The sequence below is a fragment of the Balearica regulorum genome, chromosome 1, assembly GCF_011004875.1.
Source record: "Balearica regulorum gibbericeps isolate bBalReg1 chromosome 1, bBalReg1.pri, whole genome shotgun sequence".
Classification (NCBI taxonomy): Eukaryota; Metazoa; Chordata; class Aves; order Gruiformes; family Gruidae; genus Balearica; species Balearica regulorum.
In genome coordinates, this window is record NC_046184.1 from 145744593 (window position 1) to 145771817 (window position 27225).

The 27225-nt window shown below is 42.8% G+C and overlaps 1 protein-coding gene across 1 annotated transcript in view; it reads left to right on the forward strand.

The window, feature by feature from the left end:
- Positions 1 to 2190: 2190 nt before the first annotated feature.
- ATP10A (ATPase phospholipid transporting 10A (putative)) overlaps positions 2191 to 27225 on the forward strand; it is a 117521-nt gene continuing 92486 nt past the window's right edge. The window contains exon 1 of the mRNA XM_075737565.1: positions 2191 to 2769. Coding sequence (XP_075593680.1) covers positions 2327 to 2769 — 443 coding nt within the window. The 5' untranslated portion in view covers positions 2191 to 2326. The remainder of the gene's footprint in view (positions 2770 to 27225) is intronic.

A 27225-nucleotide genomic window follows, 5' to 3' on the forward strand; every position in this document is an offset into this window, starting at 1 on the left:
GTGATTGAAAGTTTAATGTTACTACATATTAAAGCTAGAGGGACGTCCAGAGAAAAGATGAAGCCTGAATTGGGCTTGAGCTTCTGGGGGTGAACCAGAGCCCCACAAAACAGTGGGTTGCAGAGGTCAGCAGGTAAGCGGCCGAAAGGCCCAGGAACCTGCTTTTTGAAGTATCTGCAGGTGCCTGCCAGGAGCCCTCAAGTGGGTGAAGCTCAGTTTCTGGGAATATCGCAGAGTGATGCTGTGACCTCCTTATCCCATTTCAGCACTTCTGAAGAACAGGAAAAGGATTTTTGTTCACCCCAGCTTACCCATGAATTTAACTCCAAGTGTAAGCAAGTTGGGAACTGGTTAATCAAGGCAAAAAACGGACATAAAAAATTAAAATTGGGAGGTTTTTTGTCTCCTTTTTCTGTATGGGATAAGTAGTTTTCCCCTTATCAACAAAGGAACAGACTAAGGAAAGAAACCCAGGCCAATTCTCCCTTTTCCCCTTGCACAAACTAAAACCTTATTGTTTTCATATTCCAAGAGCTGGGGAACCCAGGATATCCCCGCTAGGTTTGCTCTATCATCAGAAGAGATGACAGCAGGACTGGTAAAGTGGCTTCACACAGTACCACTATGAGGCCATGTGCTGAATTAGCACTCACCTTGTGCCTCAGGGCCTGAAAGAAGTTCATAATTATCCACAAATATTTAAAGGCAATTGCAAACATATTGCAAATGGGGGAAGGGAGGAGGAAGATATAGCAGTGTGTTATAGCTACAGGCTGTGAGATTCAGAGGTAATGGCTTTCACTTGTTGGTTTTCAGGGATTTCCTCATGGCAGCATCTGAGCTGTGGGACTAGGCAGTCTCCCCAGAAGACGCCCCAGTCCTGTCCTGACCTCATATCAAGACTAGATGTGTAATACTTTATGCCTATTTTCCATGATAACAAGAAACCCACTGACACATATCAGGGGCTTGCTATTGTACTCCATATGATCCCACCTTGGGATATCACAGGATCAGGACCAAGGGTGTCACCATGCATCTGCGCTACAGTTCAGAAACAGCCTGAAGTGACCTGTGGTAGCCTTTTATGTTGCCTGAAGAATCCCACATTCAAAGGGTCTGCTCTTAAATCCCAACCTAAAATGATGCTGCAAAGTCTTATGTCAAGTCCAGTAGCAATAATGTTCATTATTCTCACATTATTTGGTCTTTAAACATCTATTTGCTTGTGACGCTAGGCTAAGTCTTTCTATCCGAATTATTCTCTTTTCTGTATTTGAAGTCTATCTATGAAGCTTTCCGCCTTCACCAGTAACTGCAACTCTCTCCAGAAAGTGCGGAGCGCAAACCTCAGAGCAAGAGGTAGGCGTTTTCCTTCCCTCACTTGAAAGGTCTACCGCAAGGGAATCGAAAAATACACACAAAACGGAACGCACGACACAGCACACGGCCGCCTGGACGGGCGGGCCGGCACTTTCCATCAGAATCTCAATTTTGGTTGCCACCTTGGGGGTCGTCCCAAGCGCCGCGTCGGCCGCTGACTGAACTGAACCGCCGCAGGGAGTCAGGAGGCGTCGCGCTGTGTCGTCCGTGTTAAAGGCGGCGACGGCTGCGGTCGTGGCACACGGTTTCAGTCAGAGCGGGGTACTTTGAAATGAGTCAGCTGATAAAAACTCCCGCCGGCCGCTGGACCTTGGATAAAGGCCGGTGCAGAGCCGCGAACGCTTCTCTGGAAATTTTTTTATTTCTTACCCCCAAACCTCCTGTCCCCACATGTAACGGAAAGTCAAAAGCAGACCATAAAATGTCACCCGCGGGTCTGCATCGTGGGGCCGAGGCCCCGTAGCCGAGGGTGCCGGCTGCCCGGCGGGGGCGGGGGGGGAGCGGCGCGGCGGCGCGGCCGTTGGGGCAGGCTGCGCGCGGAAGCGCCGCTCTCCGTTTCCCGCCGGCGGCCCCCGCGCGCCCCCTCCCCCGCGCGCCCCGCCAGCGGCCGCGCCATGGCGTACGGGACAGCGGCCGCCGCATCCCCCGCGCCCTGCGCCGGCCCGGGACCCGGCCAGCCAGCGGGACGGGGCGAGGCCCGCGGGAGGAGGGCTCGGCTCGCCGCCTGCCCACGTCTCCTCCCCGGCCGGGGAGGAGGAGGAGGAGAAAGCAAGGTCCCGGCTGAGCGGTTAAGAGAGGGTTTGAGAGAGCCCTCCTCCCCCCCCCGGAGGGGAAGAGGAAAGGAGAGCCGTGGCGGGCGGTGGAGGATGATAACTTAGGGCCGTGCCTGGCGGTGGGAGCTGCCCGCGCTGCTCGGGCGAGGGCGGCTGGGAGGGCAGCAGCGATGTCCCAGGGCACGGCAGGAGGAGAGGGAGCGCCCCAGGTGCTGCCGGAGGGGAAGGAGAGGCAGAGGAAGAGGAGGCGGAGGAAGAAGAAGGAGAGTAAGACGCGGCTGGTGCGCTCCAACTTGCTGTTACCTGAGGCCGAGGTGGAGAAGTCCAAGAGGACGGTCCTGGCCAGCAACCGCCTCAAGACCACCAAGTACACGGTGCTCTCCTTCCTGCCCAAGAACCTCTTCGAGCAGTTCCACCGCCTGGCCAACGTCTACTTTGTGTTCATCGCGCTGCTCAACTTCGTGCCGGCTGTCAACGCCTTCCAGCCAGAGCTGGCCTTGGCCCCCGTCCTCTTCATCTTGGCGGTCACTGCCATCAAGGACCTGTGGGAGGATTACAGCCGCTACCGCTCCGACAAGGAGATCAACCACATGGAGTGCCTGGTGTACAGCAGGTGAGGTGGGGTGGGTGGGTACCGGAGACAGGGAGCGCCGCCGCGGCAGCCGGTGGTGGGGGCTTGGGCGAGTCAAGGTGTGGAAGCCGGGCAGCGAGCAGGTCCATTGTGGAGGGCTTTCCTTTCCACTCCAAGCGCAAAGAAACTTCCAGTTGTCCCTGGAGCTAATGTCTCCCATCTCTTTACTCAGAGCTGCGGGAGTTCCTACAGTCCTGTACCTTCAGGTGAAAGCGAATCCGCTCTGATCGGTGGGGTCCTGCAGTAAATCACTGATTTATGAGTAAGCAACATTTTTTATAGGTCTACACATATGATCCGGGCTTGATAGTGTTCATGTTTTAAAGGAATGACAGTGCATGGCCAAGTGAATGTAAGCGGCACAAGCAGTGTTTGATTTGCAGGCGTTTATGTGAACACTTCCCAGTGTGCGCGGTCAATTATACCAGTGTATAGTTTCAGGCATTAATTTGGTTTTAGCAATATGAGACCTCACTCATGTAATCTGCTATTAAATCTTCACTGAGCAAAGGAAGGATAGAGGCCAGAGGCTTCTGCATTTGAGTTAGGACTGTGAGGTTTCATGACATGTGAATTAGCGAGCCTGAGCTATGTTTGCTTTTCTAAAGAATGAGGCAGTCTTTCCATTGAATGTTTACTTTTAAGTGAATGCTTTTTATTTATTGTCTGAAGTGTCATCACTCCCTGTGACTTCACTATTTCCCAGAGCTTGTGGATGGAGCGTTAGGTCATTTATCTCCTGTATATTTATTATTATTTTTTTAAATTATCTGGGCTATACATTTAGACCACGGCCTTGGTATCTGGAAATCAGACTGAAATTACTTTTGCGCCAACATTTTTGTGCTCAGAATCCAGCTTTACTGAATTTTTCGTTTGCTTTTCTCTCAGTACCAGAGAGTCATCTCATAGTAGCTAAGGCTAAGGTTTTCTGGGGACTGAGAGAAGAATGTATTTTCCAAGAGAGCAGATTTTAGTTCTCTTTCCGATGCTTCTAAGTCTTAACAGAAACGAAACACGTGCCAAGAAGCTTACGCTCTGATTCCACAGGCTGTCTGGGAGGGGTCCTCTAGGCTGACGCAAGCACTGAGACAGAGAGCAACTCTCCTATTGCAAGAAAGGCATGTGAAAAAAAAAATACAAAATGCTAAAAAGAACTCAGAGTAGGCTGCATTTTCAACATCAGCAGACTCATCTTGTTATTTCATATCACACAAGAAATCTCACCCTGGGATATCCCCCCACCAGGAGATATGTATGCATGGGAACACAAGTAAAATGGCCTTATTTCTGTAAACTAAATGGAAAATAACCTAGCCAAATCACACACGTAGGCATTGCTAACCTGAGGCTGTGCCTACCGCCTTGCTTGTCTGTAGTTGTCCCTAACTCTGAACACTTCTGGCATTGAGGGAGATGGGTGGCAGGAGGGCTGCTAAGGGCCTGTTCTTCCAGTTAGGTAAAACAGTGCTAATAAGGATGGTTAATCTAGCCTTTACCAAACAAAATCAGTTGATCAATAAGCTCCTGTGTCTCCTATGTTGAAGAGAAGCAAAAAGTACCTGTTGCACAAGCTCCTCAAAATACTAACAAATACTGGTACTGGGATATTAATTCTGGAATGTTTCTATCCCCTGCAATTTTCCATATCCCTCTCTGCTGCCAAAAAAGTAGATGTGACTATGAGAAAGGGTGTATCTTTGGTGTTAATATAACTTGTGGTCTTTTGGGAGTCCCTGCAATGTGCACTATTTGTACTGCTTTGTACCATTTGTATGCTGTGCCAGAGTAAAAGTCAGAATGGTTCCTTTTACTGCAGTTTGGATTACCATTGAGTGACACTTACACAGATTAATTTGGGAGTAGTTTGCCTTTGCATTTGCATCAAAGCCTAATCCCTGTGGGGCAGCGAACATGGAAGTTCAGGAACTCGGTCACCTGTTGCAGCACAGCTTTGTGGCTAGGAGCAGAACTGAACGATGCGCCCTTACAGCCCTCTGCAGAAGCCTAGTCCCCAGTAGCGGCTTACCCATCTTCCACCTTCCAGCAGTCCTAGGAAAAACTCCCCTCCCACAGATAAAAAAGAAAAAACAGGAGGCTAAAATAATTTGCTTATATGTTTTTAATCTGCCCAATTTTTCTTCTTTTTTAGCCTTTTTTAAACTTCAGCAAGTCACCTTTTTGAACATCCCCCAGCCCCAGTGAGTGAGATGAGACTACAAACTTGCTATTTTTGGAGATAAAAACTAAGATTCTCACGAACTTGAGTGACAGGGAACCAAGATTGAGAGATTTGTATTGAGGTCATGAAAGTCACTGGGCGTGAGTTCAGAAAAGCTGTTTTCTCAGAAAGGTGTCATGCCAGGAGAAACACAAGTGATTGGATGTGACTTTGTTTCCTTAGACTCTTTGTTTCTGGAAAAATATTGAAGTATATATGTCACATAAGGAAGTAATAATTGGCAGCTTTTCTCCCCACATCCGTTTCTGATCACTTTATCAGTTTTACTACTTTTTAACCAAGCTAGAGTGTCTCGCTCTCTTACCCGCTCTGCCACTTCCTTGTGGTGTCGTGGAGGCAGACTTTGATGTAAATGCTGTCCTCGATAGAGATGCTTCTGTAGGCAGGGCAGGTTAATGAACATAACTACAGTCGTGTGCTCCCCTAGGGCTGCCAGAGAGCAGTGACTCTTCTCTTGCTGGTCAGTATTTTGTAGCTCTGAAAGAGGCCTTCTGCAAGACGGGATGTATCCTAGTGCCAGGGTGGTCCTCTGTGCTGTGGTGGGCTTCCTTTCCTGCCAGCCTCCCACACAGCTGCAAGACAGCCACCTCAAACGTGGTCTACAGCATTCAAACACAGGCTACAGCAAATGAAAGCGAATTACATCAGTCAGCAACTTGAGACAGGGACTTTTGCTTCACAGGATCAGAGAAAAGCCCTTTATCGCATGTTATATACTGTTTAGTGACCAAGTAAAGATTCACATCAGGCCCTGTGTGTTCTGTCTTATGTCCTCCATGTGCTGCTTTCCTGGCTGCTGAAGAACATGTCCCCTGGTAGATACAGGCCACAATTAATGATGCAAGATCTACAGGACAGCAATAAAGCAGGGGTAGGCCAGCTCATCAGGAGAAGGTTCAAAAGCACGCAAGCACTGTCCACTGTGAGGTTCTCTGGAACAGCCTACACAGGCAGATCATGTTAGTAATCTGATGTGGGGGAAAATACTGTTCTGCTATGCTGACTGCTTGACAGCTGGTGCGCAGACTAGGCCTTCTTCCTCCTGCCTGCCCAGTGGTGTGGACTCAGATGACCCATTCCCATACAGCCACTGCTGAATCAATGACTCAGTGGCTCATAGTTGGCAACACTTATTGGATGATAGAACAGCAAAGGATGATGCAAACTAAAGTAAAAAGCTGAAGAGAGATGCAGCTTGTTTTTGCAGAAAGAAGACAGCTTTCATTTAGAAATTCTGGATGTTCTGGAGAGTTCCTCAAAAGATACTGCTTTCTAGAGTCAGATGGTAGAAAGGGAAAAGACCCAATTCTTTGAATAAATTGAAAGAAGTTGTTGAGTTTGAATTGGCAGTGTGTGTCGCAGAGTAAAACACACTGGAGAATTGCAGACTTGTGTTGCTCTGTGATGGAGTTTGCAGGTCCGCCTGTAAGAGCAGTCAGGGTCTTCATAGGTAAAGAGGGAAGGTTTCTTAGCAAAGAGAAGTTAATAGGGCGCCTCTCTGGAGGCCTTTAAGGGCATCTCTCCTGTTTCACAATACCGAGGAAATTAGGCACTTACTTTATGAGGACAGTTTCACAGGTCACCTAGAATTTAGATTCAGTGCAGGTGCTTATGTTAGGAATGCTGGATCACAGCCAAAACTGGTTCTTAGCTGGTTTAAATGCAGGAAAGTTACAAAGGCATTAGAGTCCTGCCTGCAGAAAATTGTTCAGTGTGCATAACCTTTGCAAACCTGTGATCATCTTAGTCTCCTTTCTTTGTTCCTCTTCCTCATTTCCATCACCCAGGGATGGAGGTTGAAGACTGGAGATTACAAATTCGCAATCTTAACGATGAAATCTTGTTTGGCTAGTTACTTTTCTGAGTTACTATCTTGGACTTAGAGGATGGGAGGGTGATTTTTTCTTTGCAGTTACTGTCCTCCAGTGCTCACTAGCTCTGGCTGGAGTTGTGGGTGCACATGTAAATGCTTGCTCCAGATAATTCCAGGATGCACACATTGCTGCCACTGTTAAATATTTGATAGAACTAAATTTGTCACTGGAGCAGATGTGTTAAAACTCTTCTAAGCAGGGTCTTTGTTTTCAGTGTGCTGTTACAAAGTATGGTATACATTTACATGGTATGTAAATAGAAGATGAATAGTGATAACTACAATCACAACAAATAATGGCACTCGTCCAGCGGGGAATTACATTTTGTTACTGACTCAGTGCTGCGTTGGTGAAATAATCTCTGCTAACATTTTTCTGGGAGCCTTATATTCAAAACCAAAGGGCTTTGCTTTTTAATTCCACTCTCTAACTCTTGCTGTGTCCATTGAAGAGTATTGCTAAAGAGTGTAATGGTCTCGCATACTGATCAGAGAGTGATAACAGCTTCTTCTGTCAACCTGTGACTTAGAAAATCCATGACAAATTGGTATTTACGACCAGATATTTGCCTATCCTGAGGTGTGGAAAATGTTTAATGGGGTACTCAGACAGCTATCAAAGCAGGCTGTTTTACATTAAATGTTAATTTCTTTCTGCAAAACCCAAGAGGAGGAGAGAAGAGAATTTGATGTGGGCAATGTGTTTCATACAATTTCCAAAATATGCTCCTTTCTTCCTCTCCTCTGTCAACCCGTCAGTGAAAGCAATTCCAGCCTTGGAGAAAAAAAGATACAGCAGCATTACCAAATCCTCACAAGGGCACAGCAGATCCCACTCATGGCCTCTAAAATAGCCACATGATGACTTGCCCTGCAACCACTTCACTTCCTAGGTGCCTTATTTTGCTGGCAACACCAGTCTTTGGGGAGTTTGACTGGGATTATCTCCCACTGCTACCCAAATAGACCGTAGTAGCTTCTTGTCCCAAAACATGCTGGCAGGCTAAGACACTTCTCACCAGAAGAAATAAGCTTGTCTCATCCCTTCCAGAACACAAATGTCACTAGATGTGACTCAAAAGGAAACTACCTGGGATTACTCAGTTTCCTCTGTGAGTGAGCTTGGTGCAAAGAAAGCCGAAAGCAAAAAGTAGCGGTCTGAATCTGTTGGTGAAGTCAGTGTTCCCTCCTTGAGTTTCAGAGAGGTGTGCCTCTGATCATGTTACTGTGTCTTTGTCCTTTGCTTCAGTTTGGGCCAGGCTGGCAGTGAGTAAAACTCACTGGGAGATGTAATAGAGGCTCTTCTGTTACACTGATAGGGAGCAATTTCATTCGGTAGTAGAGTTTATCATAGTAGCGAAGATTGTCTGTGCTAATCTTCTGAGATGTGGCCAGCTGCAATGAACAGGAGAACCCATCTGTCCAACTATACGTATGCAGTTTATTTGCTATTCAGTGCAGGGCAAATTTTCTAAGTGCCTGAGCTTCACTACTGGAAAAGAAAAATGCTCGCCTCTTATTACTAAGCTCTTTCATTTGTATAGGATGTCATGAGAGCAGTTGTAGGCTGTTTCACATGCCTCTGGCTAACTGCCAAAGAAGATACGGTTAATCACCATTGAAAGACCTAGCGATGTCTCCAAATTAATTTTTGCAGACACATGCTGCACTCTGGAGAGACCGCTCGTGTTAAGCAGACCCCAGCCCAGAACCATAGGGGGCCACCTTGTGCACAGATCTGTTTGCTCTCCTGTCTTGGTACTGAGACCAGGATTACTTCTACAAGTGGCCAAAAGAGGAATAATAGATCTTCTTGATTCTGTCAGAGTACATTTTCAAAGAAACTATACAAGAGGAAAGAATAGCATGTATTATTCAACTCTGCCTGATACTGTGATTCCAGATTCCACCTTCCACGTGTCATCTAGTCAGCAGAACTGAAAAGCAGAATTGAAAACCCTGACAACCGTGCTATAGGTGAATGTTTTATAGAACTGCTTATTAGCTAGCATGGCGTAACTTAGCCAGGACATTCCTCCCGCTAGCAGACCAGTGCTAGAGAAGTACTTATTAGAGTAGTGCTCTCAAGCTCTGTCTGGGAGGCCTTCATTTTACTATAGGAATGTCAGAGGACTCCAGGGAATGAAGAAGACTTAAACGGCTTCTTGTGGTTTTTCCTCCTCCTTCTGACTAATGTTGGCTGATAAGGAAGATGAAAATAGAGAAAGAAGGAGGCTCCCTGCCACTGGCCAGGACTTACTCTGATGCCTCATCCAGGTTTACAAAACCCTTATGGATGGGCAGGCTTCCTACCTCGATGCAGCAGTAGGAGAAGTCCAAGTGCCAGATCTCCCCTTGCTATGTAATTCAGCATGCTCACCATTTGCAGGTAGTTGCTCTGCCCAAGAGCAGTTTAAGAGGTGCCTCTCCACTCCTCCTGCAACACTAGGCCTTGTGGGTGTGTGGAGCCTTTGTGTATATACACAGTAAGGGCCATGCAGCTGGCAAGCCAAATGCACAGCATCAGGGTTATGCTCAATTTGCAGGATTTACGCTGTGCAGGCTTGGTTTTAGCAACCACATATATTGGGAGCAATTAAGTACATGAAAAGCAGAACAATTTGCTTCACTTCACATAGTTGGGGAGGCAAACTAGCTTCCACGGCTTACCTTCAGCCTCAGTGTTTTCACTTGGTAGTTGGCACTAATGCAACTATGTTAGTGGCCAGTTATGTTTGTTACTCAGAAAAGATCCACAGCAGAAACACGTTCCAAACCCTGCTGCTACCCTGCAGTAATACACTCTGCCTGACCTTGTCTTACCAGGATGTGGAGGCAAGACAGTGGGAGTCTCCACGCACTGGGCTAGGGAGACTGCATTTCAGTGAATGGCATAGCCATAAAGTGAGAAGTCAAGTCAATGCTAAAAGCCAGGACACTGACCTCTTACTGGTAAATTTGCGTAGGTATGGGCAGCAGCTTCCTATGATGTATGTCAAGTACAAAAGTTGGCCCACACGCAAAATACAGCCACAACACAAATGTGTGAAAGACACTAACTTACAGTTTTTCCTAGGTGCTTGTGGTGGTGCAGAGGGAAGAGGAGGTGCAAAGGGTGTGACAGTGACATCCTGTCCCAGGAGCTTGAATGGCGCTAATATTGAACTCAACTGAGGAAATGTACATTTACAAATATATCTTTGATTCTGAAGGATTTGATAAAGCAATCCTTAGATTTAGTTTGAGGAAGATGACCTGCATGTTTCGGAATGAGTTGGTTTAATCTTTACTGTGTGTCCGGGAAGTGGGAAGGATTTCAGACTAAGAGCTTACAGTGCCTGCGAGATGTGAACTGAGAGGAACAACTTTCTCTCTTTTACTATTTCTAGGATATAGCTACATAGCCTGTCCATAGAAAGCTGCTAGCCACCCACCTAATAGGGTGTTCTCTCCTGTGGACTGCTGAGCATATCTAATCCTTATGAGCTGGCAAACCACCACCTAGTTCTTTTCTGCAACAGGAGCAATGTTTTATTCAGTTTTGAGACTGTTGCAGGTAAAGATCTCTGCCATGGTCAGCCTACGTTGTTAAAGCCATGTTGGTCAAAGGACAGTCTTGAGCTGGCAAGGCATGCATTTTAGGGGTGAGAAACATCTGCCATCTCCTCTGCTATTTTATTACAATTTTATTCTTGTCTGATTACAATTTCTCTGGAGTGACAAATAGGCCAGTCTCTCTGGTGCAGCAGCCAACATTTGCATCATGCCCAGTCATTTCATAAACCCAGACTCTGCTGGAGATTTGTTACAATAGGCATGGAGGTCACTTGTTTTGTTTTTATGTTCTGGTTGCCTGGAAATACTGACCTACTTCAAGGAAGAGTTTAAATGTTTGACTGACAACTGCACTCCAGTTCTTATATATCTGTGCTATTATATTAACACTGAGGGTGTGAACACTGTTGCAGAATATTTGGTATTTCTGTAGTTTTGATGGACCTTTTGGAGAGAAAGTCTGTTATGAAGTGACAGCATTTGTAACCATAGCTCTTTACCTTTGTATGTTATCTTATGCGTCCTAGACTTTTCCTAGGTTGCACAGCTGTATGCCTATATGTTTGCCCCTTGTCTGTTCACCTTCCCACCTTCCAGTAACAACTTGAATATGCCTGTTTCGGCTAGGTTAGCCGATTTTGCTTGTTCACTAACAAGTTGTTGGGCAAGTTGTGAAATCTCCCAAAATACTGAGGCTAACACATAAAGTGCTGAACAGCAGTCACCTAAATACAACTGTGAGCATGTTCAGAATCTCTCACAATCCAGACATGGAGTAAGATGCCTCAGAAGAGATGCCAATGGACAAATTTTAGCAGGCAGATTTAGTAGCCAAACTTTGAAAGATGCACAAAGTTCAGTAAGTGCATTAGAAAGATGTAATCTATTTTGAGCAAAAGTAGATTATAAGAAATCAAATGTAATACACTTAAGTCTGATCTTGCAGTTGTAGTGCATTATTTTTGTGGGGGGCCATACTTATTTGGGGATTCAGATGCTTTCTGTATTTTCACCCTTTTTAGAATTCCCATGTTCTCATTGTCATTTCCCCTTGCTATACTTCCCTCTTTGCTGTCCACCTGCAAAACTGTGAAGCAAAAGCCTGATCTTACACAATTTACCAGAATAAAAATATATATTGTTTTTATCTACACTCTTGAGAGCATTTTGATCTTCCTTCCATCACTATCATATGTTCATATTTTATCAGACGCTTGGATAGCGGTGCCAGTCTCCTGATAGACAAGTTGATTTGCATCTTAACTTTTCTGCATATGCTATTAGTTATCTTCCCTGTGAACAGTAGTGAGCCGCTGATAGTAGCTGGCTGGCAGGAAGCCCTCTCAAGTGCTAATTAGGTTCTCTCTGACCTGACAAGCCTATTTCCTGAAGGAGTTTATCAAGTTTTTTTCTGGGACATGAGGTGAGATTGCTTTTAGCTAAAAGGTATGTATCTAGTCATCTATACTGCTGCCACAATCAGTGGAGAGCATTGAATGGTTTGTGCAGTTTATTTCAGACACTTAACCTTAGCTTAGTTTGAATCAGGAGTACCTCTCTCCAGTGATGATACAGGTGAAGCAGAACTAGATGACTTGCTTATACAGCTAAGTTCAGGTAAGATGAATCCCGTTAGTAAACTCAGAGGGGATAGATTTTAACTCCTGTCAATGCTTCATATGATTTTGGGGCTGTAGAAGAGTAGCCTGTCCTGCTCAATATATTTAATGACTTATTTAAGAACTACGCTTTGAAAATCACAGATGCAAGTATGTTCACCTATCGGGTGAAGGGGATAACCCAGGATTCACTGTTTCATCTCCTGCCACATTCTGCCTTCAGCATTAGCCATTAACATGTTGTTCATACTTGTGGAATTATTTATATCATTTATCTCAGTGTTGAGAAACAATGTAAGAGATGAGTTCTTCTCAATAAATAATTTTCCTCTTTGAATAACTGATTACATTTGCATTTCTGTGGAGTTTTTCAGGCTGCCCACATAATGTGAGGAATCTTGGTATTTTGAGATGTTATTTCCTCTTTAACCTCAGATGCAGCTTTTGGGGAGGAGTGTTGAAATATAAGGTAGGAGGTTCCTAATTCTGCTTTCTTCTGTTTGTCTGGATGTACCTAAATATTAAGTCAACTAAAACTACTTTTCAAGCTGTGTCTCTTAAAATGCAGACAGCAGTTGTGTGTTTGACATAATCATGGCTGTCACAAGAGTGAAAGCGCGGCTTCACTGTCAGGTGTCTCACAAATATCACATATAGCTATTGGGCTTATGTTTTATGTCCAGTAGGATAGATGTTAAAACCTGCAAGGGATATTGCTAGGTGATCAGGGATTGAATCAGAGGGATCAATGGTGAAATTATTCTGCTGATTTTGAGTATCATTGATTTACTCTTGGTTGCCAATTTCTATGCTGAAATTTTAGTTCCTGTCCGTACGGGACCACGGGCACTGCAGACGTACCATGTAGCCGTATAAGAGGTGCAGCACTGTAAGATGTCATGCCTCTGTTTGCTATCTGGAAAGTCCTGAGTTCTGTTCATCTGATTGCAGCATTTGACACTCTGCTCTTTCTGATTGTTTAGGCTTAAATATACTGTCTCCTATTGGGTTTTTCTTACATATGTGTCTCATTTATTTTCAGTGCAGTTCCCTGTGTCTGTCTGCTTTTTGTGACAGGATCATGGTTGTGTGTGGGACCTCCTATTTCTGTCAGATCCTGTGGGAGCTTTCCAAAATGCAAGTTCAACAGAAAAGCGGTACCATAGCTGAGCCAACCGTCAGTCTAGCGGTGCTGATGTTTAATCTGCCGCACCCATTTTCCAGGAGTTCAGTTGAAAGTCTGTTACAGCCCTTCTTATGGACTGAACAATCCATGATATCCCCTCAGTTTGAGGAATACCACAGTGGACTCCATTTTTTAAGTTCTACCATGTTATACAACTTGACTTATTAGCAGTGAATTAGCTTTTCTTCCTGGAGTGGGACATCTACCAGCTCATGCCAGAAAAATATGTGTAAAACCTGTAAGACCCATCTACCAAAGAATATTGCAGCACAGGATCCCCAGCCTGACAGTGTATTGCTATATGTAGAGCTAACAAAGCTAGCACTGAAATGTAGTCTAGGATGAAAAGTCAACAACCAGTGGATTTTGTGTATTTGCCAAGTGTTTGGTTGTTGATGTGTTTTTTTATTTTGGGGGTTTTTTGTGTTTGTTTTTTCTTCCAGTTAATAAGCCAGGTAGAAATTATCAGTTATTACTCCAGTTTCAAAACTGTTAAAGAATCAGTCTGATCATTACCGATCTCCCTAAAGATAAAACTTAGGAGAAAAATTAAGTCCAAAACATTTATTCCTTTTTCAGACAGAAGTACTGAAGAAGAATCTAGCATGATAAAGACAGACATAGTGTCTTTTAAGCACATACAGTGTCTCTACCTTTTATAGCCTTTGTTCAGCATTTTAGTTAAGATTTCTCTAAAATTCCCCATGGCTATTCTAAATTCAATCCTCCTTGGAATGCAGGGAGCAGAAGAGAAGGAGGAGAGTTCCTGAGTTTATTTTCAATGGCATTTGGTTTGGCTTGGAGGATTTTTATAATGCTAATTTGGTCCTTGCATATTAATTCATGTTCTTCCTCTGCTGCTCCTAAATTGGAAACTTTCCATTTTACATCTGGCAATCTTGTCCTCAGTTGTTTAACCTTTATGCTTTATCACTAGAAATAGCTGTTTTGTGCAATGAATCCAGCCTCCTAGTCATAATAACATTCCCTTCAGCAACTTCTAGAAAGGTTTTTGGGTTTGTTTTTTTTGTTTCGTTTTTTAACCACTATTCACATTTACAGAAAGCATGCCTGAGTTGACGGTGCTGCAGCTTACCAAAAAGTTTTAAGCAAGAAAAATACATGTTCTTTACTCTTTACCACTGGAAGAAAGTTTAGAAACACAACCACATCTACAGAAGTATTTTAAGACCAGTGGTGCATTGCCCCAGCTAGTTAAGTAGCATCCAAACTACATGCAAACCCAATTGCTGATCATTTGTGAGCAGAGTTCTTAGTTTTCCAGCTACTGAATATACATCCAGATGTCCAGCACTTCTGTGGGATGTCTCTTCATCCATGTCTAACTCTTTTCTGACCTGCTTTTGTAACTCATTAGTTCCAGTTAGATTCCACAGCCGTTCATTCCACAGAGGTCACACACAACAGGAAAATATCATCTGTAAAGGAAGGGTCCCTAGTCAGTGTTCCCTGTAACTTTATTACTGTGCTACACACCTGTACATATTTAGTGGGAGCTCTAAGGTGGAATGCAGTACACAGTGGGAAACTATGAGCCATGTGTTTAGACAGCTTAGTCTGTTCATCTTTTTACTCAAGTATAACTCAAATAAGAGGCAAAGCCCAGAAAAAGATTATTTTTTTTAAGTGTGACTTCCTATGCAGTTGGTTACATGAATGCCAGTCCTTAAAACTCTCTAGTTGTAAAAAGTGTGTTTGTACAGCACACATTCAGCATGAAGCAGGGCAATCCCAACTGGTGTATCTAAACACCTTCCGAGCACCACACAGAGGTGCTTGCTACTCTGGGAGCGATATGGGCCGTTACTGCTGTGCAGTCTCTTAGCATGGCTTTGTCGGTTCAAACACATCCACGTCCACATGACTAACAGTTTTCTGTTTGTGGATGGGGCACAGCTGGTGGGAGCTTGGGACCCTGCACCCTGCTCTAATTTATTGTCCTTAGACTGAAAAAAGCCAGTAAGAATGTTCAGTAAATGCAGATGCAAATTGCATGACTACGCTTGATTTTGGGGGGTTATTTATGTTTAACTGCGACCAAATGGATGGTAAACCATGATTCTCATTACTGGCAGTTAATGCAGCAGTGTTTCCTCAGTAATTTTGGATAAGGAAGTAAATTGTAAAAACTAGAACCCTGTCAAAACACTTTTTTTATTTTTTTTGAGACATGTATATAATAGGTGTGATTTACCACATCAGCACAGATCAAATTACCAGAAGACTCATGATTCAGGATTGAAAAGCAAATTAAACAAGCTGGATTTAGGCTTAAGATATTCAAGTGAAGCAGATGTAAACAAGTGCTACTGCAAGCTGTTATCCTTCTACCATATTTCTGCCATCTGAACCCATTTTTACTGAGAACTGAAATGTAGTGAAAAAGCTGATTTTTAGTTCTTAGGAAGGGAGCACAACATTCTTAGAAGTTTTCCAAAGCTTCGAAAAAGTAACCTGTCAGTGCCACAGCAACGCAGGCAGTTCATGTTTCAGAGTAATGTTTATCTTGCTTAAAGTCAGCAGGAGAACTCTCTCAGAGCCATGAGTTTTCCCCTGGCTCTCTAAAGCAAGACCCTTTTTGCAAGTGGGACCTTCCTTTGGTCAATCTGACACCCTCCATATGATGTACAGGATCACCTCCCATGGCCCTAAACTTCACTGGCTTTCATACTTGATGTCTGCCTGCATCTGTCCCTGTCGTAAGGGCAATCCCTAGTGATTTGTGTAGGGAACTCAAAAGCACATTTATGCCACCCAGCAAGGAGGTTTGTGTTGGCACTGCGGCAGGCTGGTTGGTGTGTCGGTATGAGCAGAGCCCAAGGCAGCATTACTCAGATTAGCGTCTCTGAGCTACTCAGCAAGGCATGTTAGCTGGTCTGCGTGAGGCACGTAGTGCTTCTCTGCAGTCATACTGCTTTGAGAGGAAAGCTGGCTGTACAGCAGTTGGTTCAAATGTCTCCAACTTGAGTTTCAAGATTATTTTGCGCCCCAGAGGACTCTGTGAGCCTTTTTTACATATGCATTCTAATGAAGAAGAAATACTGAGGTTAAAATGTTTACAGCTGTAGATAGCACCATCAAATGTTCAGTCCTTAGACTGGGAAAGTATTAAAAAGATGTTTGGGAGTTTAATAAGCCTTAAAATGTATACGAGTGGAGTCATAGCTGTTCCTCTGTAAGGAAGCAGAGGACATTTGTAAAGGTCAGTAAAAAGAGTGGGTACAAGGACAGTATGGTCAAGGGTGACAGTTTTGCTGTCTTGTCAAGAGAAGGTGTGACTTCACACTTAGCAAGTTAGTTTGTATGCAAGGACAGCTGTCTATTTTGTATAGCTGTGCTGTTTATCAATAAACCTCTGCATAATGGCCAGTGAACAGCCACGGAATGGGTAGCCATTCCAAAAGCAGAGGTAGGTCTTTTTCCACTGGCCTCTGAAGAGTCCATAAACTGATGGCCAGAACAACCACGGTGTTTTCATGGTACTGAAAGCACGTAACACACAATAGCCGAGAATGTGGAAATCCAGTCTTTTCACCATGATCTGGGATTATGCTTTGGCCAGCTCAAACTTTTGGTCCTGGTTTTACATTTTTGGGGGAGGTGCTTTACATCTGAAGTTGTGCTTTGAACTCTCGGGGCACAGAGAGGGCTGATGGTTGACAGGGATCAGACTGCAACGGTAGTACAGGCAGTCCTTAATTCAGCCTGCTAGGAGAGGGAAGAACAGAGACAGACTTCATGGATCAGTAGCGCTGACTCTGTCTCTTGTTTCAAGTTATTAAAATAACACTTCAGTGGTTTTTTAAAAGACATTTTTGTAAATGCTCTCTAATGCCCATAATAATTTTAGATGCTTGGAAGTAAATATTTTTCTTCTGCCACTGTGTTTTGGGTTTTTTTCCCACTTGGCAAGCAGTGATATTTGGGGGTTTTATGTTTTGTTCTCATTATTCTTCTACAATATTTAGGATCAAGTAGAAATTAGCTTTGCAACCAACACCTTGCAGATATACACAAAATACTTTAACTTGCCAAAACAAGTTATTTTTTGCATCAGCATTCTTAAGTTTATTTTCTGCTTGCATGTTTTCAGAAAAAGTGCTTCTTACCAGCTGCTGTGGACAAAACATTGTGTTTGCAAGATCAACAAACTGATGGTTTTTTAGTTAGTATTGTAGAGGTCAGCTATGGGAGAGACAGTTGGAGAAAAATAGGCAAAATTTTTTTGTTAGAAGGCCACTTAAGATAAGACCAATGTTAAGATAAATTAAAAAAATAGGGCAAAGGACGAATGTGGTACTGACCTCTAATGCCAGAAAAATGAACTGTTAGTGCTTGTAACTGGTCCTCGAAATGAGCCCTGGGAGGAGACTGGGGCTCTGTGATTGTTTTGATTTACATCCAGCCCTTGATTTCTTTTTTTTCATGGACAGTTTTCTATATCAGGACAGACTAATTTTGCTTCACAAGCACATGAAATCTCCCTGCAGCAAGATGGGAGCATCACCTGTAAGAGAAAGTCAGCAGTTCCAAGGGCTTTAAGGGTGCCAGTGAATGAAAAAGTGCTTACCGTATCCTTCCTGTTCATCCTGAGCACTGTTATATATCCCATCTACTCTAGATCCATGTTCCCTCCTCCCCCCTTTTTTCTTTTCTTGTTTGGTCTAGTGTCTTGTTGAATTGCTGAAAGGCCTTCAAGCATTTTGGGAAAAAGGACGGTGTTGCATCTTAAACATACTTATGCGGTGTCACTAGGGTCTTCAACAGGATCTTGAGCAAATGGCGTGGCCAGCAAGACTAGGGAAGTGATTGTCCCCCTGTACTCAGTGCTGGTAAGGCCACACCTTGAGTGCTGTGTTCAGGTTTGGGCCCTGCACTACAAGAAGAACATTAAGGTGCTGGAGCGTGTCCAGAGAAGGGCAATGAAGCTGGTGAAGGGTCTGGAGCACAAGTCTGATGAGGAGTGGCTGGGGTTGTTTAGCCTGGAGGAAAGAAGGCTGAGGGGAGACCTTATCGCTCTCTACAACTATCTGAAAGGAGGTTGTAGCCAGGTGGGTGTTGGTCTTTTCTTCCAAGTAACAAGTGATAGGACAGGAGGAAATGGCCTCAAGTTGTGCCAGGGGAGGTTTGGATTGGATATTAGGAAAAATTTCTTCACTGGCAGGGTTGTCAAGCATTGGAACGGGCTGCCCAGGGAAGCGGTTGAGTCACCATCCCTGGAAGTATTTAAAAGACGTGTAGACGTGGTGCTTAGGGACATGGTTTAGTGGTTGGAGTTGGCAGTCATAGGTTAATGGTTGGACTTGATGATCTAAAAGGTCTTTTCCAACCAAAACAATTTTATGATTCTATGATTCTTAAGTTGCATAACCCTTTCTGTGCGTCAAAGTCATAGTCTACAAAATGGGACCAGCATGATTTATCTCACAGAGTTTTTGAGGTTTGAACTGGGACTTTTAAAAGAGGTCTTTGTTGTGATTTGCTTCCCCTTAAAACTGAATGGGAGTTCAGTGTCTTGGCTTTCGCATTTCAGGGATTTTCAAACCAGCTATCTTACATGGAAAAGCTTGTTTGTTTGTTTTTTTCCCTAGGATTTTTGGGTTATTAGTGATCTGATTTCAAAATCTATTTAAATGAAGTAAAAAAAATAGGTTATGGAAAAACTACAGTCCCAGTTAGAAAGAAAACTGTATCTACCATCCGTAAGGACCTGATTAGTCCCAACACTACGGTGGTAAATGGTTTATAATTACTCTACTTGTCCCACGATTCTCAGGGAAACTCTGAAAAAAGGTCGACATTTAGTTAAGACAAAACAAAACCTTTGGAGGTACCATGTGCAGAAAAAAACACCTTCAGAAATGCCTCTTCACTGAAAAAATGTTACTGCATGATAACAGTTGCCAACTGGTAGAGGTGGAAAAATTTAGAAGTAAAGGAACAACGCATAATAAAAATGTATGTATGGTTACAAATTATGGGCAGAAAGAATATTCCAAGTTCTCCATTGTGTTCCTTAGCTACAAATAATCCTGTGAAATATTTGTTCCAAAGGTCAAATAAAAAAAGACTTCAAAGCAAAAATGGGTAATACTGAAACTGTCTCTAGCAGGTTTATTCTGAAAATATTTCAGAAGGTGAGAAACTTCTCTCATGCAACAGTCTCGTGGGTTTTTACTATAGGTAATGTTCTGCAAACACTAGGATCCTAATGTTCTGCAAACATTAGGATCACTTATGTCATCAGACTAAAAACAGGGTATGTGGTTTTGGAAAACTTGTTTGGAGGAAGTGCTGATAAGCGATGGAAACATTAAGCCCAATCTATGTTCACTTACTTTCCCTAGGACTGGACTGTACAACAGCTTTAAACTGAAAGAGGGCAGATTTAGATTGCATATTAAGAAGAAATTTGTTATGATGAGGGTGGTGAGGCAGTGGAACAGATTGCCCGGAGAAGTTGTAGATGCCCCATCCCTGGAAACGTTCAGTGTCAGGTTGGATGGGGCTTTGAGCAGCCTGATCTAATGAAAGATGTCCCTGCCAATGGCAGAGTGGGTTCAACTAGGTGATCTTTGAAGATCCTTTCCAACCTAAACCATCCTGTGATTCTGTAATTCTATTCAGCAGAATAAAGGACGTCCACATGAATATCTGATCAGAGGGAAAGCTGAGATTCCCAGAAACAATGAGCGTAAGGCATTAATTACCCTCTGTATCCACCAGTCAAACATCCTTTAAACTGCAGAAGTAGCTTGGTGTTCTCTGAAATCATCTAGAGCAGCATGAGATTTGTCTGGCTTGGCTTCAGCTATTTGGCTATTAGGCATTCAGTCCCACCAAACTCTTAGACCTCCTCACTAGCCTGGGCAGAAAGACAGGCATCTCCAGAGAGCTGTTTGTCCCATCCACCTTCTGCTGGGAAGAATCTCCCACCAGAAGTGCCCTCACCCCCCTTGTGATCTGCTGTGAAGACATCTAGGGGAGTAGAGCAGATGAGGTCCCTCGCATGAGGACAGCTGAAATGAGGTGAAATGAAAACGCTGTCTCACCAGGAGGGTGGATGTGCATAAAGGTGGTCTTTACAGGAAAGTATTTTACCTTGGTACTGTGGTGTGAAAATTGAATCATACTACCAGACCCCTCACCTGCTTGGTTGACTTTGTTGTAAATATGAAACTTTATTATGAATTTCAGCCTAAATGTTGTGGAGTTTTAGGCCTAATCACTGCTATTCTATTGCTTTATACAAACCAGGGATGTGCTCTCTCAGAAGCAGCTCTTCTCATCATGCTGTGGGTACCACCAGCTGCTCATCAGCACCAAATCCCGTGCTCTGTTATAAGCCAAATTTTGTCAAAACTCCTGTAATTTTTTTAGTGCATCTGCTGTTTTTCTAACAATTGTCATGCTTCATTTCTCACCGGAAAGACTTTGCTTTTCCTGTCAAGTGTGATTGAAGCTAGCAAACCCAGCAGCAAGCCAGAAGTCCAGACCCAGGCTGTCCTCAGCCCTGCACCAGCATGGTGCCAGGACAGCCTTCTAATGTCAACCTCGCGTTGCCAGTGGATGGAGCCTTTCTGCCCGTCTGCCTCTGCCACCACTCTCAACCAAGAGACGCAGGCTTTCAAAAGCTGTGCGCATATCTGAGTCCACTCAGATCTACTACGAAGAAAAAGATGTTAGATTAATGCTTTATGTTATCCTTTTTAAAAATTACTTTGGGAAAACTTCTTACATTTCCTGAACAGTGCTCGTGTTTTCTTATATAAAGTGGGATACTAAAATGCTATTTGTGGTCATCCATACTTAAGAAGTTGAAATTTATAAATAGTCAGTGCTAAAGTCTTTCTGGCAAAGACTGTGGTGATGCTACAGGAAGCATTCCCCTATCAGATATATAGGCATTTTAAATGCTTTTCCATTTTCCATAGCATTGACATCTCTGCAGAATGGTATCCTCCATAAGACGGGGGGAATGTCTGAAAATGTCACGTACTTCTAAGAGTCTGCCCATTGCCCATGCTGTCTTCTGTACCTCTATAATTTGTAAACATTAGGCCATTTCAAGCAATACAGATCTTCTGCTTTATGTAGAAGGGAAAGAGAAATTGCTGAAGAGCTGATAGAGATTTACTGTTTTGTGAAGAAATATAGAAATGGAAAATTTACATCCAGTATGACTTTCTCTAGATTCTTCTGGTGGTAATGGCACATCTTTTTGCCTCTCTCCAAGCCTTCAGTTTTCTTGTTCTGTTTTGCTGTTCACATGGTGGGGTCGGGCGGGGGGAAGGAGGGCAAGTTTATAAATAAGATGGGAAAAGAAGGAGCAGGGTGTGGGTTTTTTTAAGAACAGAACATGCATGTTACTCACTGACCCAGAAAAATGTGCCACATATACAAGATTTACACTTTAAAAATGAAGGAAATCTCTCCTGCCAGGCCTGTAGAAGAGCTTTGGACTATAGCAGTTCGGATATAGGAGTGAATGCTGGGACTCAGCAGTGTTGGAGTCTGTTCTCTTTCCCAGCTCTGACAATCTGCCTATGTGCTCTTGGACATTTTTTCCTGAAATGCACCCAGCAGTAGTTTTCCACCTGCATCAACAAATCCCAGGAGATGCGGGAGGCATTACGCATTGATTCTGTGAAAGGTAAAAACAAGCTTATTGTCAGTAGGCTTAAAATGCTGGATCTGTACTTCACTAGAAAAATGCTTGCATGTAAAAAACAAGACAAACCTCAACAACCTCTGCTATCACTTATGCAAAGTGAAATGATACATTTTCTGGTATCTAGAGTTTGGAACTGAAGCCTGCTTTAAGCTGCAAAGCCTATGAAACAGGCTGCTTATTTGAACCTATCCACTTCAGCTATTTTGATCCCTCCCAGCTGAGTTGTTGCCCCAGCACCTTTTTGTGCAATTTTGGAGTATTGCAAGTATAACAAGTGGACAAAATCTAAGTTAGTGTACTTTATTGAAAAAAAAAAAAGTACTCATTCTATTATGACACCTACTGCTGTCACCGCATTGTTTGTTTCCAGAGCGTGTGATGATGAACAAAAAAGGTTTTTGGTGTTTCTTCAGAGTGAGAAGCTGTAAGTTTATTCTATAAATACAACCTGAGTAGGCTTGTAAGAAGGGCTGAGGTGCGTGTTTTCTTTAAGGAGGGCTGTGCAACATGCCTCAAATAGAGAAAACCTTACTCATCAGGTAAGGATGATGAGTAAAGCTTCTTTCCTCCAGAGTACTTAATTGCTTTCTCTTGGGGGAAAAAAAAGACAACAAACAAACAGAAAATGGACGTGTTCCAGCTACCTGTAGAAGTTTTGTTTTCATACAGTGCTTCAATCTCATTACAGCTTTTGAGGAACAACAGTGATAGTCAGGCATTCCTCAGATGGGAAGTGATTAGGGTGTGAGTTGCTGTAGAAAAGCACTATTTCCAGTAATAACACGGCAGGTATTTTGAAAGAAAGCTACTGTAACCTTTCAGATTGCAGAGGCATCTCAGTAATTCTAAGAATCACAATCTACAAATGTGTATTTTCACTATTGCATTCCTAATTAAGAGGGGAAGAAAGGTGTGAGGAAGCTGAATCTTCTACAGATTAGCGGCTTCCAACTTCCGATATGTCACTAAGAAATAAGAAGGTCATCACATGTAGTTTCAGGACCTCCATGCCTGGACATATTGTTCCTAACATTGACGGGCACTCCAGTTACAAAATTTGTGCTTTGATCAAAGCCTACAAAATTTAAAGGCATTGCACCGTGGGAAATAGATTATGGTTGGTGATACCAAGGTAATTGTTGTCTGATAATTATGTTGTCTTAATGCCACAGGACACAACTTCTTTAAAAGAGTTCTGCATCAAATTGCTGTTCAATGCACAAAATCTTGTCTTAAAGATTTCATCTGAATACAAATCCACCACATCCCTTTTGAAATCATCCTGATGCTACAGTGAAAAACCTGAACATCATTTTTCATCTGAACTTTGTTTAGATTTAGTTCTTAGCCAGTGAATCTTGTTCTTTCCTTGACTGATCACCTCTCCCAGCCTTCCCTGAGCAGCCATTAACAAATTTTGATCAGGTCACTTCTCTTTCTTAACTAATTAAATCAACCCATGTTATAGAAACCCAGTATTATCCTTGTTATTCATGGTATACCACGAGCTCAAGATACATAGCTGTACATTACCTATTCAGTTTACCAGGCAAAGTTCTTCATTTAAATGTTAATCCATTTTTGACAACCCTAATTATGAATAGCATTAAAAGACTCTAGGGTCTTCTCCTACTAAAATAGCACAAGTCCCATTATTTCTAATGGATGCAAAATTAGTTCCCTCTTTTTGCATGGTAAAAGTGTAAGAATCAGAAGTGATGTGGACAGTTAGAGTAAATAAAATTAATGTATTTGTCATATTTTCAGACCATAGATTACATGTTGCTTTATTACTTCAGCACAGTATTCTGTTTTTCACTGCTCACTAAGGACTATATTTTGCCCTTAGTTTTCATGCAAATGATCTATTAATATAGGAGGAAATTTGCAGTATTTAACATTGTGCAAGATATTCTGAGCACAGTGAGAATCAAACCCATTCCTACCCATTTCACATAGGAGCGTAGGGGTTAGTCCAGAGCCTCTTGCTTGGCGGAAATCTGAATGCACCAGAGACCTGTTCCAAAGCACACGGAAATGACTGCAAAAAAACCTCTCAGTGACTTCAGTGAGTTTAGGATAAAGCTCTGGGACTTTCCTGAAAAGAAAAAAAATACAAATATTTCTAATTGTAAGTAATTTTAAAGCAGATCGCTTTGTTCTCCAAAATCACTTTTAAGGAGCTGCTAGAGACCAAAAACATGTATAATTTGATTATTTTGATGTCTAGGATATTTTTTTTCCTGCTTACTCCTTTTAGCTGATGGGAAAAAAAAAAAAAGTATTTTCTTACAAGCTTACCCTAGATTGATCACAGATAAATTAAAGAGCTTTGATGTGGCCAGCAAAGCATAGTTACTGATCTAATAACAAATACAAGTGTTCTTGGAAGAAAACTCTGGGGCGTATACTGAAATTTCATGTTTGTTTTTCTCCCCTTTTTCGAATAATAAAAAAATGAAACAAACACATTTATTATTTTTTTTAAGAATGTTTCCTCAAGCTGATTGTTCTGCTTCAACTAAGCACACACTCTATGGCAGAAAGGATAAACAAGTACAGCTTTGTACTTGGTCCAGAACAAGAAACCCTACATTCAAAACTGTCACCATGAAAGCCGCTGAGAACTTAACCTGACTTGTGTTGCTGTTGCTTGGCTTTTGTTGCATGTAAGGCTTACTGATACCAGGCCTATTTGCTCTTAGAGTTACCAACATGAAGAAAGAATATATAGAGATTAGAAAATTCTCTTGTTTGCGCTAAAATTCAAGGGGAAAAGGTCAACTTTCCATTCCTCTGTTTGTTGTTAGCCTTTCTGCTTTAGAGGGGGGAGCTGTGAATTACAGCAATGCATGATGATAAGCTCCTATGTGCTCTTTTAACTGACTGTGTATGATGGCGCATTTTCAAATCGCTGGTGATTAGCATATTGAAAATATGGACACTTAGGCACTGGAAAGACATAGGTGTCAGTGCCTTACTGAGCTCAGTGGGGACAGAAACTTGCCTGCCAGTAGAAGCACAGGGCTGCATGGGGTTCACAGTAGTGCCAGGGTCTTCGTTTTCAGAAACTGTGTTATTGCATGGCTGAGGTGGAACTGGCCCGTGATGCCCTGTCCCTGCTACCTGTTGAATAGTCTCCTTTGTGAGTGCATCACACTCTGCCTGAAAGTGCCTGCGCTGCTGGTCCAGGCTGCTGCTGAGAAGGCTGCCCTACTGTACCTGTCTCTGATCCTTCGGCATCCAATTCTTTCCAGCCTTAGTTTTTCATGGACAGTTTTATACCTACTTGGTGTTGTCCAAGGATTTCCCTGGTGATTAAATAGCCATTCTCTTCCTCTCATGTTTGCTGTCATGGAAGCAATCAAGCCACTCTTTGGGCTTTGTTTTGTATGTCAAGAAAACTAAGCAGAGCTAGGTGGAAAGGAGTTTTCCTTTGATTTACCTTTAGATCATTTTAAAAGCTCAAAATGAAATTAAAAGCTTTTTGATGGACACAGCATGATCTTTTTTTTTTTTTTCCCCACAGTTTGATCACTGAAAAGCTTGAAGCTGTTCTTCATTCTGGATGAAACAATTTTAAATTCTAAAGTCATTAGGAAATAACAGTTTGAAACAAAAGTTGTTCTAAACCAGAAAAACATCACACTTCTGAAAATGGCAATCTATCTGCCATCAGGCGTCTTTAAGATTCACTGCTTGCTGTGGGACAGCCCTCCCTTTAATTTTTCCTTCGAAGTTAATCCCTGTTGCCTGTCTCTAATAGTTTGACATCTGTTCTCTGGCCTCTGTCCTTGTGCCCTGGAAATAACGCTTCTCATCCTGCCTTTGACACACCAGTCTTTTGGAGCCCTGGGCTTTGGAAAGATAAGGCCTCTCTAATATTAAATTTCTAATAAATTATCAGTTGTTTTTGAAAATGCAAACTCCTGCCTTCCAGTGGTTAAGTTCATTTGGAGATTCTTGGTTTTAGTTTGTCCCAGTGGTTATTTTTGTTGGGGAAATAACTTACCTTAAACTGTGTGTTGTGCCTAGCTGCTGAGTTAACAGAGGCTGCTTCTACTGAAAACTAGAAGCCCAGGAGTTTTTTGGTTTGGTTTGGTTTTTTTTTTATTTTATTCTTTTGGTGTTTCTATCTTTTTAATCCACTGAAGCTATCTAGTAGATATCGGTCATGGCTGTCTCCAGAATTCCTAATGAAAAACAGAACAGAACAAAGTTGTTGGGAGACCCATAAACCTAATATTAGTTTGGAAGGAGTAAATATTTATCCAGGGAGAAGGAGATGACTTATTTAAAGACTTGCCTAATTTATTATTTAGGAAAACCACCTGTCAGTATCCACCCTGCAGGCAAGAATTGTCCTTCTTTTTCCTAGGGAATATTATAGTTTAAGAAATGAACCACACAACCCAGAATATGCTGTCTCCCAGAATGGAACTACTCATTAAACTAATTTGTCTTCCTAAGAGACCATTCTGAAGGTATTGCATCGCATTAGGGACAAAGCTGGATCTCTGAAAGGTCAGAGACAGTAGCTGTAGTGGGAGGCACTCCAGTCAGGTTTGCGTTTGTACTAGCAGTTTCACAGGATGCTTGTCCATGACAGACAGCTTCACTCAGCAGTTCTGTTTAATGCCTTGTTTTTAAGCCAAGTAAACCACCAGAAAAATAAGTCTTGGAGAGTGTGAAGGGGGCAGGGAAGTTCTTTTTGTTTTCCTGGTTTCATACTCCATTAAGGTAAAATACTGGATGAGGCAGGAGATCATAAACATGGTATTTTCTTATTTGAGTTTGATTCTTTATTTCTTTTTTTCTTAATCCTGTGCAGACTAGTAACAATAGGGAACACTTCATATTTGCTGATAGCGATTGGTGTCAGATAGTTTGTGGTCCTAGCTTAACGGACAGTGGACAGGCCACCACAATTATTGGCAACAGTGATACTTTCTCAGCTGAGAGGTCTTGAACAGGCTTGGAGAAAGATCTGCTTTTCTTCAGCAGAAACATCCTCTCCAACACAGAGCAGGGGACAGCAGTGTGGTTACACATCCTGTTCTAGCTGCAGCTGAGCCCTGCTGATGTGGTTACTCCAGGACCCTCTTCCACCCCCTCAGCTGCTCAGCTTAACTGCTTTTAAGGGCACTTCCTAGCTCAGTTTAGTCAAAATGATCCAGATGAGCTCCAGCACTTCTAATAGTAGGATGGGGGTTTTTGTTTGGTTTTGTTTGTTTGTTTTATTGGTTTGGTTTTTTGTTTAACTGACCT